This window comes from Brachyistius frenatus, unplaced genomic scaffold (assembly GCF_029030835.1).
Source record: "Brachyistius frenatus isolate BFR_SWC_R1_liver_20210118 unplaced genomic scaffold, ASM2903083v1 Contig_16, whole genome shotgun sequence".
Classification (NCBI taxonomy): Eukaryota; Metazoa; Chordata; class Actinopteri; family Embiotocidae; genus Brachyistius; species Brachyistius frenatus.
The window spans coordinates 4,390,462-4,407,222 of NW_027210615.1; the positions used below are offsets into that span (position 1 = coordinate 4,390,462).

General features: G+C 41.0%; 1 protein-coding gene across 6 annotated transcripts in view; it reads right to left on the reverse strand.

Moving 5' to 3' along the window:
- The window catches only part of nphp4 (nephronophthisis 4), a 182,060-nt gene that overhangs the window by 37,113 nt on the left and 128,186 nt on the right, over positions 1-16,761 (reverse strand). For all 6 annotated transcript variants that reach the window (XM_069694067.1, XM_069694066.1, XM_069694068.1 and 3 more), the window contains 2 exons: positions 6,355-6,515; positions 5,318-5,501 (listed from right to left, as the gene is read on the reverse strand). In XM_069694067.1, coding sequence (XP_069550168.1) covers positions 5,318-5,501; positions 6,355-6,515 — 345 coding nt within the window. The remainder of the gene's footprint in view (positions 1-5,317; positions 5,502-6,354; positions 6,516-16,761) is intronic.

The following is a 16,761-nucleotide window of genomic DNA, read 5'->3' on the forward strand; positions in this document are numbered from 1 at the left end:
TTAAATCATAATAACATACTTGATTACAAGAATTGTTCATTGTTATCTATTCTCTATCGTTGGGATCAAGTTGTTCACACATAATAATGAGTCTGCTTTGACTCGGCAGATTAGCATCAGCTTCAAAATGTTGAGCTGTTACACAACTGCATTAGAGTTAAAAACCTTCCTTTAATGCATTGTGTTCCCCTGCCTCATCTCCTCGCTCCCCTCAGAGTTTATTGTGGGTTTAGCCGATGAAATCAATAAAACATTGTAGTTTTCCTCCGGATTCACCAGTCAATCCGTTTCATGGGACGAGCAGGCGGTCGTCATGGTTTAAACGCTCCTCATCTGCTCCTACAGTGTTCTGAGTGAGAGCACAGTTGTTCTTCCTCAACACTTTAGATATTGCTGCAAACCAAACCCCTGATGCTGCCGTCACAATTTCACAACTCTCTCTTATTCAACGAAGCCACTTGCTTTTGTCCTTCATGACACTATTAATAAAAGCTGCTTTATAGAATGATTGAATAGGCCTGACAGCGTATATCATTACCATTTAATTAATTACTTGTCAATCCCACCTTGTGATAATTAAAAAGGATATCATTTGGTGTTTCACTCTTTTTGAGTTGAAATGACAGTCTGCCACTCACTTTTGTTCAATAAAGCCTCATTCTGATGAATTCCCAAAGGGGCGAAGTAAAGACATGATTAATAGCACGCATGATTGAAACACATAAAATTAGAAAAGAGAAAGAACAGCATGTAGTCAGGACTGCAATGCTTGTGAATTATAATGACATTGGGGGGGAGGCAACCTGGTTATATAACTAAAATCTTTTAATTATTCTTTATTGAGGTAACACTGGGGCTCACATTTAAATGCAGAACAATGTCACTTTCCACAGCAGTAATTTCATCAATACAAAAGAACAGTCACATAATTTCCACCTCTCTGCTGCTCCGAGTTTCTCTTTGTCCTCATCATAGACTGTATTTATGGACAATGTGTCCGGGTCTGGAAATTGAAGCCAATGCAGAAGTGCCATTAAGAGCAATACCACTGAGTGCCACTAGGGGCAGGCTCCATTAGAGTCAGTCGTTTTTGTTCATGCCATTATGTTGTCATAAGCTAAATTTACTCCTTGTGATCAGCGTTCTGGTGGTTCACATAATCATTTCATAATTAATAAAAATATCAGGCATCAAAGAGAGGTATGTTTGGGGTGTGCTGGTTTAACTGATTTCTGATGACTGATTTGACTGGTCTCCGGTATAGATGGGCTTCAGAGCCACCTTTCCCTCCTCCTGAGCTCATCCAAATATGGTCACTTCTGGCCTCCGTAAAACCAGGATGGCGACCGCCAAAATGCCAGATGCGAGACCTAAAAATAAACCAATGGGTGGGTTGCTGCCTGTCCTAGTTGAGTTCAATTAGTTTTATTAGATTATTTTTCTGAGTACTGTGAAGGTCCTCGCAATGAAACTCATCACTTCCTGTAGCTGTATCAAAATAAAAGCCTAACAGCAACACAGGGTGCCATTCTGTCCTGTAACTTCTTTTGAAACACTTTCAAAAGAAGGGTTGAGTGGCACTGACAATAGCTTTAGAGCAATAAATATAACAAAATTGAATAGGACACAATAGTAATAAACTACAAATGGTGAATGAAAACAGGATTTATTTTTTTTGTCAGAGGAAAAGCTGAGAGCAGTAGATTAGTAGTGCTGTGGGAAAGTAACCTAAGCTAAATTAATCAAAACAACAGTAAGTGTGGAGGAAGTTTTGGATACATAATAATATCAAGTTGCATTAAGAACAAATTAAAACATCAGAAAAAAGAGCATTATCAATAAATATAATATAAGAAGTAATGAAAAACTCTGTCCACAGTTGAAATAACTAAATGCCGAGGAAAATATTCAAAGATTTACGGTACACATCAAACTGCTCAACATTGTCACTCGATGGTGCTGATTTACTGCTCCTTTTCCTGCCACACACTTCTTCCTTTCTTTGGCACTGTGCATCATCGACCGTTTTCAAACAACCTCCCTTCACCTCTCGAGCTGAAATCCGGGAGCTGCATCTGCACGGTGTCAACACAGAAATACAGCCTGTCTCTCAGCTTGGCTTGTGTGGCTTCTCCAGTCCATCCAGGGAGGATTTAAAGGGAGGAGAATTTCCCAATCCATGTAATCCTTCTACTGAACTTGCAAATCACAAAAATATGTGAGTTACAGGATTCTCACATGATAGCGGTGATACACTCTACCTGTCCGCCTCTCATTTCTGCCATCCCACCTCATCACACCACCTGTCCACGCTCTGTTACACCTGCCTGTCTATAAGTCTGCGTACGCATGAGCGCACGTCTTCTTGGCATGTGCGAGTGATTTGATATGCATGCATGCTCGCATGTGTGTGTGCGTGTGTGTCTCTTTGTGTGTGTATCCTTTCCATCAAATCTCTGCTTCCTTTAAAACCCACCCAATAACAGCGCTGATTCATTACGACCTGATCAGAGACGCTGAGAAAGAGAAACACTGCGGATACAGAAGAGGTGAAAGAAGAAGCCGAGCAGCCAGATAGAGGATGCGAGAGAGAGTGTGTGATAGAAGAGGTGAATGGATGAATAGGAGTAAACAGGAAGACAGTGATAAAGAGCGAAGAGAGGAGTGAGAGTGTGAGAATGGCAGCGACAGATGGAAGCAGAAACAAAGAAAAGTGCTTGCGACTACTCCCTCCCCAAATTGATTCTGACTGCCGGCCGGGGCGCCTGATGGATATCTGAGCCTTGATTGGAATTTACATGCCAGACACACACACACACACCCCTCGCCCCCCCCCCCCTCTCCATCCCCAGCACACCAATAACCCACTCTGCTCTCAACCTGCTTTGAGTGATAAGCGCTATGAGAAAGTGCCGGCATATTTAGCCGCGACAATGGCACTCCGAAGACTTTCTAAAGCCTGGAGAAGGATGCATTGTTTATGAGAGGGAGGATCGTTTCAACAGTTGATTAATGGCAAGCGGGCTATCATCAGCTGCCATCTCACCGCGGGGGCACGCCAGGCCCAAATTGGATGAGTGCAAGGGAAGGGGAAAGGTGCTCAGTTGCTAGACGGAGTGGAACTATCACATCAAGATAGTTTCTTGCTCTGGCGCAGTGTTTGCTTTGCAAGTCTGCACACCTCCGTTCGCTGCTGCTGAAAAGGGGAACTTTCAGCGGCAGCAGCAGTCCTGGGGAATCACTGTCATTCCCCAAATCTACACATCAGTGAAAGTAAACAGACAACATTACTTCATAATCTAAGGCTCCAAATGGAATATGACCTGAATGTAAAACGCTCATAAATATTTCAGCTGTAAAAGAAGAGTTTGGTGATGGATTTTCTTTCAAAAGCTAAAGCAAACACAACTTCTTGTTTTCCTGGCTTTGCTCACAGACACCTTCATGTTTTCAGAGGGAAACTACCGAGCTTTTTGCATTTGCATTTGATCCTGTGCATTCACTCTCTCAGCCCTCCTCTGTGTCCCAATGGAAGCAATACTAGGTTGAGTCTTTATGAGTGTGTCATAGGAGTGAGAGCAAACAGCAGTACAAATACAACTATCTGGCAAATCCAATGAATTCTTTCCAGTGCTTTAACTCTACTCGCCTGGTATCACCAGACACAAATTCACTGCATGAATGGATACGCTCCGTTGGGGGTTGTTTCCAGGCGTTGAATCGTAATGGGCTGGTTAATTTTCAAACTTTTGGAGCAGTCAGCTTTGACCACCATATGACCTGTGTGTGCTCTACATTACATTACATTTCATTTAGCTGACGCTTTTATCCAAAGCAACTTACAATAAGTGCATTTCAACCATGAGGGTACAAAACCCAGAACAACAGGAATCAAGGAAATACAATTTCTTCAAGAAAGCCAAACTACAAAGTGCTATCAGTAAGTGACATTTTAAGCGCTACTAAAGTTCTACTGTTCAAGGTGAAGTCTGAAGAGGTGTGTTTTTAGTTTGGGGCGGAAGATGTTCAGAGTTTCTGCTGTCCTGATGTCAGTGGGGAGCTCATTCCACCATTTAGGAGCCAGGACAGCAAACAGTTGTGATTTTGTTGAGTGTTTAGCTCAGTGAGGAGCAACAAGCTGATTGGTAGAAGCAGAGCGGAGGGAGCGGGCTGGGATGTAAGGTTGGACCATGTCCTGGATGTACACTGGACCCGATCTGTTCGCAGCACGGTACGCAAGTACCAATGTTTTGAAACGGATGCGGGCGGCTACTGGTAACCAGTGAAGGGAGCAGAGGAGCGGAGTCGTGTGAGTGAATTTCGGGAGGTTAAAGACCAGTCGAGCTGCGGCATTCTGGATGAGCTGCAGAGGTCTAAAACTCACCAAGCTGTAAACAACAAAGACCCGCCCCTAATGTGAGCAGAGTGCAATGCCATGTCAGTAAATGACCACTGTAGACTTTGCAGACACTTTGCTACAACTGTTCGAATCACTTCATCTCGCTTAACCGCCGCCGGCATTGATGGAAATACATTTCAAAACAAACTCTTGATTTGAACTTCCTCTCACCTTGCCACTCCCACTGGTCGCTGATTGTTCAACCCTTCAGGGTGGCTCGGCAAACATTAATGCGAACAGGGTTTGCAGATTAAAATCACAGCGACACTGAAGCTGTGAGTAAAACGTGGGCGGAGCCAGGCTATGCCCATAGAGCATCTTATAATCACTCCATGTGCCCCAAGTACTGGATGTCAGTACACAATATCAAAGGCCTCCCACACACTGTACATCCATTAACAATCATGACTGACTGATGACAAGGATACCATGAACACATCCTGACTTTCCTGGTGTAAACAATAAATATGGCGACAATCGAGGGGATCACTACTTTGCTGATTACTAAATCACCAGGAGATAAAACACTGGTACTCCGTATTTTCAGCATTTCGCTGTCCACGACAAAACTTACGGACCTGTTTCCATTTAGTTTCGCAGGTCCGTGATCCTGTCACATCTCCGTACTGCCGCTACAACCCCCTCTCACTGGTCATGTGTATATTGCATCTTGCACACGTGTTGCGCTAATTTCTGAGGACGTCCACAACCAACGCTCCAAACAGACGCAGGATTAACGAGGCAGCCATCGTGCGCACACGAGCACGTCATTTAAAGCAAGTATATCTCCGCCCTCAGCCTTTTCATTCGATTCCATTGGTATATAGAATTGAATCAGTGGATATTTTACAGTGGTGTCGGTCATGGTCGTGTCAAAACGTAGGATACGAAGTAAAACTTCAACAATTCAGTACTTGCCTATGTTGCCTGTGCGTATGTGGAGCCGGCCTCTGACTATGGTGTGAACCTTCATGGGACTGGAGGCTGAGCGTCGACCCATATCCGTGCTCGCCAGTAAGGTGTCCTCTCCCACGTAATCAGTGGTCAGTACCTCCACCTCATGAAGGGCCTGTACTGCTGGTTTACTCTGACGCAACATGTACTGGGGATGCAGAATGTGTGAGTGTGAAAAAAGGACATTTACCTGCACGTAAACACAAATATACTGGTCTAGACATCGTAGGGAAATGACGACACAAGACAGACGAGTAAACAAACCAAATGTATGCATACATCGATGGCTTAGGACCCGTTGGGAGTTTGCATGTTCAATACAGCTCTGCCCAGTTGTAAACTACTTCCTTAATTCCTTCATATTAAATGTTTTACAAATTACACAAAGTTTCAGACAAATCAATTACACTTGGAGGTTAGCAGGAGAGTTGAAGAGACCAAAATTAAAAAGTCTTTAATCTGTTTCCTTTTTATTTCGAGGCTAAAAGGAGACGAAATGTTGTGTTGGTCAAATCTTTGGACACACAGTACAGGAGCAACACTAGATATTATTGGGTTTGTGTAAAACAGCCTGAGCCACACTGTGCATAATAATTATTAATATTTTTACAGATTTCTTTTTTTACATAATGCCACTGTTTCTGTATATTTCAAGTAAAAGTGATCACTTTATAACAGCTATCATGAAATGTATTTTTTGTGTCCAAAATACAGCGCGATGACATTCTACTATCATCATCAGTTTTCTGTTTTAGATGTGTTAAAACAACCCGCAAACGTGCATGAATCCATGACAGATGTGGCACATTGTGATGAAGGTGTGTCATGAATCGATGACGCATGTGTAAACAGAGTGTGTTTTTTTTTTCTACTGTCGATGATTAACTCTGAAAGTTCTGGAAAACGTCAGGTGGGTTTACAAGTTAAGAGTTTGTGTTAATAATCACATTTCCTCCTATTGAAAAGTAATTAGGTCGACTGCATCCGTCTCAGTCGTTTACCTTGAGCTCGATGGCAGTAGAACCTATGAGGAGCAACGAGTCGCTGTCCCAGATGTCGATGTGCATGGTGTGGAGGGCCAAGTAGCGAAGGAACCAGCGCTTCTCTCCCGACCTCAGGAAACTGTCATCTACTCTGAACTGCAGCTGCAGACCTGGAGAGCCTAAACAAGGAGAGAGGAGACTGGTTAGAAAAAGGGACTGTATGTAAAGACAATAATGAATCCTACACTGTCATCCAAACACCTGGAAAACAAATATTCATGGACCTCAATGTATACTGTATAATTCCGTAAAAATTAAAAAAAAAAAAAAATCCTGAATATCAATTTAGTAAATTAGTCAACAGTATCTTGTAGAGGGTTTTTTTTAAAGAAAAAAAACAATTATGTTTACACTCAGTGTTTCACACCTGAATGCATTGTGTTTATACTTGAGGCCAAATAAACCTGTTGAATGCACTTGCTGATTAAACTTTAAGATATTCTAATTTTGTATTGTTATAGCTGCATTGTCTAGCTAAATGTTTGTTTTCCTTTATTTTGGTGTATTTTGCAGTGTTACTGACATCAACTACCAATCAGAGGCATGGCATTAAACTGTGTTATTACTTTGCCTATGTCCTAGTGTGGCTGCTGAACTCTGCCTGCACGTCCAGTTGACTCAGTGTTGGTTCAAAATAAATGCTTTAATGTGGTAAATGACGGCTATTGACATCCTCCAGCTGGAAAAACAACCAATCACTCAGAGCTTTGAAGGATTAAGAAGGTGAACATCATATCTGTTGCCAAATCCAATATAAAAGACAGAAAAATGCCACAAACATGGCAACAAACAGATATAAAGACTATATTCAGGACATATTTCTTTGATTGTTCGTTAACTGCTCGTATTATTCACTTCTGCGGCTTAAGTGACATCATTTTCAGCTCTTCTTCTCAAAATGAATGTCTCCTGCATTCATTTTGACTGCAGAAAACAAAACATGTAAGCATGCACAATCTGAGAAAAAAGTCCTTTTCTCCACCCAGATGGGTTTAAATCAGCTCTTGAACTGAAAATGATGTCAACAGGACTGATTGGGATTGTTTAGGGCAACAACAACAAACTCAGACTAGGATGTCAACAGAGCTGTCTGAGACATTTAGTTTGACCCATACTTGGGAATAAAAGTCTCAAAATGAATGTCTCCTGCAGAAAACAAAACATGTAAGCATGCACAATCTGAGAAAAAAGTCCTTCTCTCCACCCAGATGGGTTTAAATTTGGAGGATGAACCATAATATCTGTGATCAGCTGTCAACCATGTGGACAGATCTAAACTGATGTAGTGGCCATCCATTGGGAGTCATTAGGACTGATGGCTGCACAGCATGAGAGTACAACGCTGTGGAGTATGAAGCTATTTCACAAAATCAGAAGCACCCGAGGGTTCCCGTAATTCAAGATGATAATGGTGCCAACACGCTGCCAAAAAAGCTCGAGTGATTCCATGAGCAGTGGGATAAAGTTGTGGTTTAATCAGCACATACGCAATTGACACTTAAGAGGAGTACATTTCGCTCTTTCTTCATCAGGGAGAAACAAAAGGATTTCTTTTCAGAGAAAATACTGAACACACAGTTTGAGTTTTGATGCTAGTTTGAGGATCATATGCAACCAAAAATCTCATTAAATATGTAGTACTTGTTTGTTATTTTGTCCACTCCTGCAAGGTCACATGGAGAAAAGAACATGAGCTGTTTCACTTTGATTAAATCAGTTGAAAGTAAAAGCACAGATTCAGTCATAGAATGTATAATGAGAACCCCTGTGATTTTCTGATGACGGCTCTGCGGTGCATTGACTTGATATCTGACTCATCCTCTTAGTTCAAGCCATTTAAATGAAACTGACCCCATCAGTGATTTCACTCAGCTGGTGGGTGTGTACGGTGCACAGTGACATGTAGCCCAAAGTCAACCTGCAGCGGTTTGTTAATGGTGCTGCCTGTGTGTATTAAAAGGTGTTGAGTGTGCCAACTCGGAGTTCTCCCCCACAGCATCCCTCCAAGTCTGTGTCAAAGCCCCCACACTGTTTATATTCCCATAAGTTGAGTGTGCGGAGAAGCAGCTGGCCGGATAGAAGTATCGTAATGATAACCATTGGTGACAATCCTGATGTGTTAAAGAGACCAGGAAGCCCCTTCGACTGTCCACACGTGAAATGAGGGAAAACTTTCTTTCGTGCACATCAGTATTCCCATGATGCATGCATGCAGACAGAGTCTGTCCCCAGGCTGCCTGGGGGTGTTGGTTGAAGACAAATACCTTTAAGTAAAGCTGACGCTGCACAGGACTTCACTGAATCTGACCTCAGCTGATTTACCTTTAAAAGCGGATTCCTTTTGAATAATTTATTAGATGAATGGCAGCCTTAATCTAAGGCTCTTCTAAAAAGAAACAGAAGAGAAGTCAAACTGAGCTGCAGTAGCACAGGGGATGAAGAAGCAAAGTCATTAATTGAAATTTGGTCCCATAAAAACTGAAAGGTCAACTTCAAGAACTAAATCAAAATGAGGAAACATATAACTTATTTTCTGACCGGAACAAAGTGCTAAAATTAAAGATGGAAAAATAATAGTATAGCGGAAACAAACTGAATCTGTTCATTATTTTATTTTTGTTTTCTATTCAAACAGAAACGGTCACCAGTCGTATTGACGACACACCAATTTCAGAATTAATGTAAAGACGCAGCCCACATACAGTACATGAGGACGACAGGACGTAGAGAAGTCATGCAAAGTTCTTTAGTGTGAAAATTGCAATGTGAAATTAAAATTAACAGGATCAAATGTTAGAAAAACATTAAACTTGGTTTTGGACTTTGGTTTTGGATCTTGGTCCAGACTTTCAGGTGTGAAAACGTCTAAAGAAACAATAAGGTCCATGACGTCCATTCGTGAGCTTTTTCTGAAACTTTAGATCAGATCACATGATTTTCATTACCAGAAGAAGTTGGTCCAGTTGTCCTGCAAATGTAGATGTCAATTTCCAAAACATCTCAATGGGCCCATAATAATCTTCTGGAGTATCTCATTGTCACCATTCATGAATGGAAATCAGGTGAAATTGATATTTCTTACTTCTTACTTCAGTTACTTCGCTGTTGGACTGGTGTTCACAGACAGCTGATGTTGTCTTGTAGAAAGCTAGTGAGTGGACCTTTGACCTTAATGTTTTTGGACATCTAGAAAACTCTTACCTTCTTATCAAGATGGAAAAACCATTGAAACAATATTCAGCCCATCAAGAGACAGTACAACTCTTCAAAGGAGGCAAAGTTAAATGAATTTCGGTCAGTTGCTGCTCCTTAAAATGAACTGAGGTAGGTTACGGTGAATGTGTCAGAGAATGTTTCCACCCAGGGGACGTTTTCTCTGATCAGTTATCTGACATGCTATTAAAACTAAAAAGAACAAAAACATACTGACAAGGGGAATCTCTGTTTCATATAGAGGAGGCAACAGTGGCGATGTTAGACGATTTGTACCTGAAGGCCATTACGGGTTTGTTTGACAGTATTCAAGAAAAAGTTAAGAAGGATCAGGATGGAAGACAAAGACCAAAGCACTCTTGATGTTTCTGTGCTTCTTCAGAACTCTTTTCCCTTTAAACCTAACCTAACCAGGCTCCTTCACCGCCTCCTCCTCCTCCTCCCCTCTCCCCAACCACCCGCCAACTCTCTCCACTTGGACCATTAATTCTCCCAGCATGCTCTGGGCTTGTGTGCTGTGGACGGGTGGTGATGAGAGCGCAGAGGGAGAGCGGGAGAGTGAGACAAGATGTGCTGTGTGTGTTTGTGCTCAGAAGCGGGGAGGAGAGCTGACAGATCTGGCCCAAGGGTTGTGCGAGGTTGCGTGTGTGCAGCTAGGTCTGCGGACGAGGAGCGGCACCCAGCAGACTCCCCCCTAACCTGGATGGCCAGCTTGGTGTGTACACAGCAGGCTGAGCAGGCTGAAATATCCTGCTGGGGATCAACAACACTGTGAAGGCTACAGGCAAAGAAAACAGTGAGGATGCACAGAGTTTACTGATGGATGGAGAGACTGACGCAACCCCAAAGTATTGTGGTACACCGAGTACACGTTTACCAATATATCTGTGGGAAACTGGCATTTTGTTAAAAAGAAGACAACAAAAATATCTCACTGAAAATTAAAAGGATATGATGCAACTTATTAAATTTGATATTTATTTTGTAATATGTTACATTACCTAAAGCAACCTGCCTATACATTGGCATTGATAATGTGTGATATATTACAGCAAATGCCAAATCGCAAATTATGGTCATGTGTATGTGACAGAGTGCCAGTAGGAATCCTCCTGTCTTGTCGTGGGCAAAGAAGGAATTAAAGTGCTGTTATTTTAGAGGTACAAAGTCTGCAGTGGACAGTTTAGAGTGGAAGGGTGGTCAAAGAAACATTGGACTTTTCCAAAAGAGACTGTTATTATTATAATCAAAGAGATTAAGGTACCCTTGTGAATCCGTTATGTAACACGAACCCCCAAATACCTAATCAAGTCATTTTTGTGTCTATATTTAACCAAACCTTCATGATTTTTGGAAGGCACAATGTTGTCCTACCAATAGTGGCATCTAATTTGAAAACAATTGTATGTGTTGTTCTGAAAGGCAGGTACAAACAATTAACTGTATTTTGCTCTTTAATTTGGAGGATATGTTGTTGTAAGAAACAGTTGAAAAGCAAAGTCATTAACATATATAAGGGTGGATAAAAAAAGCTTAGAGACTGCTCCTGTTTTGCGAGTTAATGGAGCGCAGCACTGCGACCTACATGTAGCAGGGGAAGCTATAACTTCTGAGAGAAAGAGTTCCACATTTCATTGGATTAACTTCAGCACTTGAGTTACACACATCTCTGTGATGACTGGTCTCCATGGAAATGAGTAGAGGTAGGTATCAAACTTGGGAAATTGGCAACCGTGACCCTTAAAATGCTTCAGGAAGCCTGTACCAATCAAGCAATGAGCCGGGCGAGGTGTTTTGAGTGACATTCGTGTTTCAAAGGGTCCAATGTCGTGCACCACGGATTCATCCCCCAGGGTCAGACTGTCAACATCAAGTTCAACTGTGATTTTCTCACAGGGAAAACATTTGGTGTGACCAACCTGAACTGTGGCACAGTGGCACTTGAGTTCTCCAACACGACAACGTGTGTGCTCACAGTGTGTTGAAAAAGTTTGTACGTAGTCATTACCTGAATATTATTTTCGTAAAAACAAAAGTGAGGTAGTATTCAAAGATCTGGCTATTTGGGCAACAACTAAAAATACAAGTGTTTCTGACTAAATATTCTTACTTCGATCATAAAATACTGATCTTAGGCTGAGTACAAATACCAGCTTAAAGAGGCACACAAGCTCGACAACAGACAAGTAGGATTTTGATCTGTCGTCATTATAGATCTGGATTCACCTTAACAAATGAAAAATAAACAACTAGAAAGTCACAGACATGCCAATTAAGCATGTGGTCTTGAGAAGACTTCTAACCAAGAAGCAAATAAAAACAATGTGGGTGGACTCTGGCTGAGTGGAGCTCATTAAGGATCATTCTTATCACTGATAGATAACTGCTAAAAATAACAGTTCATATATTGATTTGTTGTTACCATTAGCAGCTCAGATTTTCCTTCAGTTTGTCCTCCTGTTGTCTTTAATGTCAATTTCTCTCCTGTCTGGGACACAACTCATCAAACAGAAACTAAATTTCATTTATTTTATTTTGAACTCCTTTAATTTTTCTTACCTACAGTTTAACCATTTTAATTGCCTGCAAATAATTGTGAAAATGGTATTGCCTGAGCAAAATCAGCTGTATAGACAGAACACTTCAATCTCTGTGCTGACTTCATTCAGGTAAATGGGGCACCAAACTGTGCCTCATTTCTCTCTCAGTCTTTGAGTGTTCTGTGCCACAGTAGGTAATAGAAAATTAAAGTCAAGGAGCTGATTGTCGCACGGTGTATATATCATAAAATAAGTGGGAGAAACTTACTGTTTTTCTTACTTTGGTAGGAATTATTATGGAATTTGAAAGGGCATGACTAGGAGCCCAACTTAACAATGTTAGCTCAACCCATTCGTTGATCAGTGCACGGAGAAATCTGCAAATGCTGTTGTTGACAGAAAGTTTTGAAATTTGATATTTGTCAATTTCCATGTTGAGAAATGAATACCTGCCAGTGAAACAGATCTAATACCAGAAAATATTCTGAGGTTTGATCAGGTTCCGCGTGTCTTTTGTAGCTACAGCAGATCATTATCTTATTGCTTCTGTATGCTGCTGTAGCGAAAAAATTTCCCCTCGGGGATTAATAAAGTAACTACCTAATCTAACCTAACCTAACCTACAACGGGGTTCAGTCTGAATACAGTAGATGACTGTATTATTTATATACAACCTGATCAAGGGTAGCTGTAAAACTAACTTGATGGCACGACGGCAGGATTGAGGAACTCATTGGGCTCCGGGGAAACTTCCCCACAGCAGGACACTGAATCACAAAGCTCAATAAATGCAGCAGCTTTGAAGCTCAAAGTCAAATTCCATATTCTCTCTAAACCAGTCTGTTTCTGCTGTAACAAACACGCACGCACAAACACACGCACACGCATGCAACGGAAACCCACACCAGTCTGTCGATCATTTATCTTACAAAATTCTTGGATCATTCTCAGCTATATAGAGCACTTAAACTCTAGTCAATAAAGAGTGTGTTTAATGAGTCAAATATATCGATACAAATAATTATTAAAAAAGTGGAATTAAACCGAGTCCCCTAATCGATATAAGTATAATATTGTAAATCTGTCACTGTATTATTATAACAGGATTGGTAGTTTGTATACAATAATGCAATGCTGTCAACTGAGTACAACTTACTATAAATTTGAATCAAAATGTTGATAACTTGAGAACAAAAAAGTCGAGGTCCTAAAGTGCACAACAACACGGCTTGATGTACTACATCTGCTAATTCAAATACAAATTCAAAGACTCATTAACATCATCACCACATATCATGCTGGGAGATTCTGAATACGAGAATTGATGAAAACAGCTAAATCATTGCTTTGAGCTAAACGCGAATGCCAACATCCCACCAAGCTGGCAGTGACAATGCTAACATAATGTTTAGCAGGTACAGTGTATGCCAACAAAATTTGATTCTGTGTACTGACACTTCCCCAACAGGCACACACACACACACACACACACACACACACACACACACACACACACACACACACACACACACACACACACACACACACACACACACACACACACACACACACAAAGAGCCAGGTTTTCTGTCTTTCCAGCGGGGGAAAAGGGGAGTGAGGAAGAAGTTTCTCAAGGCTCTGACGACAAGCTGTACGTGTTTCCGTTTGCACCACACTGATCAGCAGTCGGTCAGTTTGCCCCTGTCCCCTGACACCCAACACATATGAGACCTCCACATCCAGGAGCTTTGGCTTGCAGCACATCCTCGCCCCTTTTTGGGGGAAAACAGGTGACACTCGCCATAGACTTTCATGCCAAATAGCTGGACAGACCCAAACTATTATAACCCACCTCAGCGGTCAGAGGTGTCCTTCGCAGACATCTATTTTTACCTTACTTAGTCTCCACGTGACCAAATTACTGGTGAAAAAGTTCACTTTTCAGTCCTGCTCTACAAATAGTGCGCTAGCTAACAACAGCACTGTGTTCTGACAATCGACCGAGCTACATTATAACCCACAGCATCCCGTTGTCTTTCCTTTGTATAGCTTGCGCCACAAAGCCCTTCTATAGGGATCGTTTTTATTGGAACAAATCGGACATCAGCGTTTTTTCATTTATTGTTGGTGCAACTAAATACAAAACAACTCTTCAGCATGGCATTATTATTTAAACCAGTTTTCCTTCGGTTCACCGTTGCCATCTATGCAGTATGCTGGATTTTTTTTTTTTTTTGCCCCAGAAAGTGGCATGGTGATGAGAGCCTAATCTGGATGACGTAAGGCTGACCTGGCGAATAACCACAAGACCTCACCTCCCAAAGTACCAACTCTTTGGGATAGAGGTTTCTCTCTGAATTTGAGTGTGTAGTTTCCCATTCAGCTTAGAGGCAAGAAAAAGATGTGCGTGGGTGTATAGTGACCTTTGGTAATCGGAGTCAATTCCATCCAAGATATGACCTCCAGGTAGGGACACCATAAAGAGGCTGATTGTCACAATAGTTGAAGTCAAACATCCTCTTATCAAAGTAAGTGTCAGTGATTCTGCATGTACAGTGTGTGGTTGAAGCTCATTGGGTTGGACAGGGATCTGCAGTCATTTTCGCAGACACATGACAAGACTGAAAAAGAAGTGGAGGACACCACAAAGCAAAACACGACTGCTCATGCTAATTTTGTAAAAGGCCACACTGAAAACAAGGCCAACAGCTCATCTCAGAAATAAGGCAGAAGCAGATAATATTGTCTCACGGTATGAAGTCATAAAGAATGGAAAACACATTTAAAAAAAAAAAAAAATCAACTCAGTGCTTTACATTTTACCAATGAATTTCTATTATATTGATAATTTGCACTGTAGTGGCAAAATCAAAATCATTACCCTCGAACTACTGACTGGAGTAGAGCCAATCATACACACAATTTCAAAATGTCACTGAACTATTACTGCTCTGAAGGTCTGTATTGTAGCTACAACTATTGATTATTATTATTATTATTATTATTATAATAAAAGGAAAATTCTGCCAGTTACAAAATCGTAAGCTTTAAATCTTTTTGCTGAGACTGTGGAACTTTGAGGCAGAATTATGTTTGTGGCAGAACAAACCAAGCTGGAAACATAACACTGGCATAGTATCCCCTTAAACAGTTGTTATGTTGATGGTGCTGGCAACCAATGGCTCACTTACCCACCTGGCAGACATGGAGCAACACTTCCATTCAGTCCAGGATTCAGTCAGCTCTTAGCTCTCCCACCAACAATCCACTACCGCTAAAGACAAAATATGTCTCACCCAGTAATTTCTTCCATTGTTGATATAGAAGATTTTGATTTAGGGAGCTTTCAAACAAGACTGAGAAACATTTACTGAATGAAAACTCTGGTGCTACAAGTGAAACATCGAATGTCCCTTGAATTTTCTACTTTGTCTTGAGTCAGTTGTTTCCGAGACATGACCATTATGTGATCTGCCTAAAAACGAGTCGAATGAGACTACAAACAGGAAGCAGCAAATATGCCTGAGCAAATATGCATGAGATAAAATGTGTTTCCTCTTGTTTTATGTGTTAATTTTTGACATGCTGAAAAGTGACAGTAGTGCGAGCAAAGAACCGTCATATAGGCAGCAAAGTTATGTCAGTTATGCAGCATATATATATATAAGTTGTCACACATTAGCTAACACCAGCTGTAATAAAGTAGTAGTCATAACAAACCAAAAATAAGGCTGCAGCAATAAAAGTCCCTGAGTTTACTGAATTAAACAAACTTGTGTTTTATTGATGTTGACTTCAACATTTAATTTGATTTGTTTTTTACTCACTTTAAATGTCAAAGGTAAGATTATGTAAATGTCAAAAGTAAGATTATTTATCCTTTTTTACTTTGGTTATATAACTGTTGCTCCATTAACACTGCAGTACATTAAACATTAAACAAAGTTGCCATAACTCCAATAAAATCAGATACAAAGAACCCCCAGTTTTTACCGTGTTTGTTCAGGCTGTGTATGTAGTTTTATATATTTAATTAATGAAACTGAAACTCAATTTGGTTTAGAGTCTCTCTGAGATGCAGTTTCACAGCAAAGTACACTAACATTAAGAAAATGGTAATGTATTTGTACCTATTTGTACAATATGGAACTTTTTTGTGGTTCATGAAGTAAAGCTGCGATGACGCACGAGTCAGATTTTGACAAGTGACTAGACAAGCTGTGAATAAAGTGTTACATGATAACCTCAGTGTTTAATCTTTGAATTAGAAAGGGGAGCTTTAGTCGTTCAGCAGCTGTTTGTAAATAGGTGGAAAGGCACCCAGCCATGGAATATGTGGAAGGATTTGTCTTGATGTATGAGGGCTTTGAGGAAGTACACACTGGATCATATAGACCGAGACAGATGCGGAGACAGACAGAGAAATATTGACAAGAGTTAGACTGGAGTGTGTGTGCCTGGGGAGAATGTGGGTAGGCGTAGGAATAAGGTGGGGTGGGTGGTGAGATAGTGGAGAGAGAGCGAGGGGGGGGGGGTGTTTGTGTGTTCAATATCACGCTCTGTCAGAAGCTGTAATATCTCTTCCATTTCATTAGTTGCTACATGAATAGAC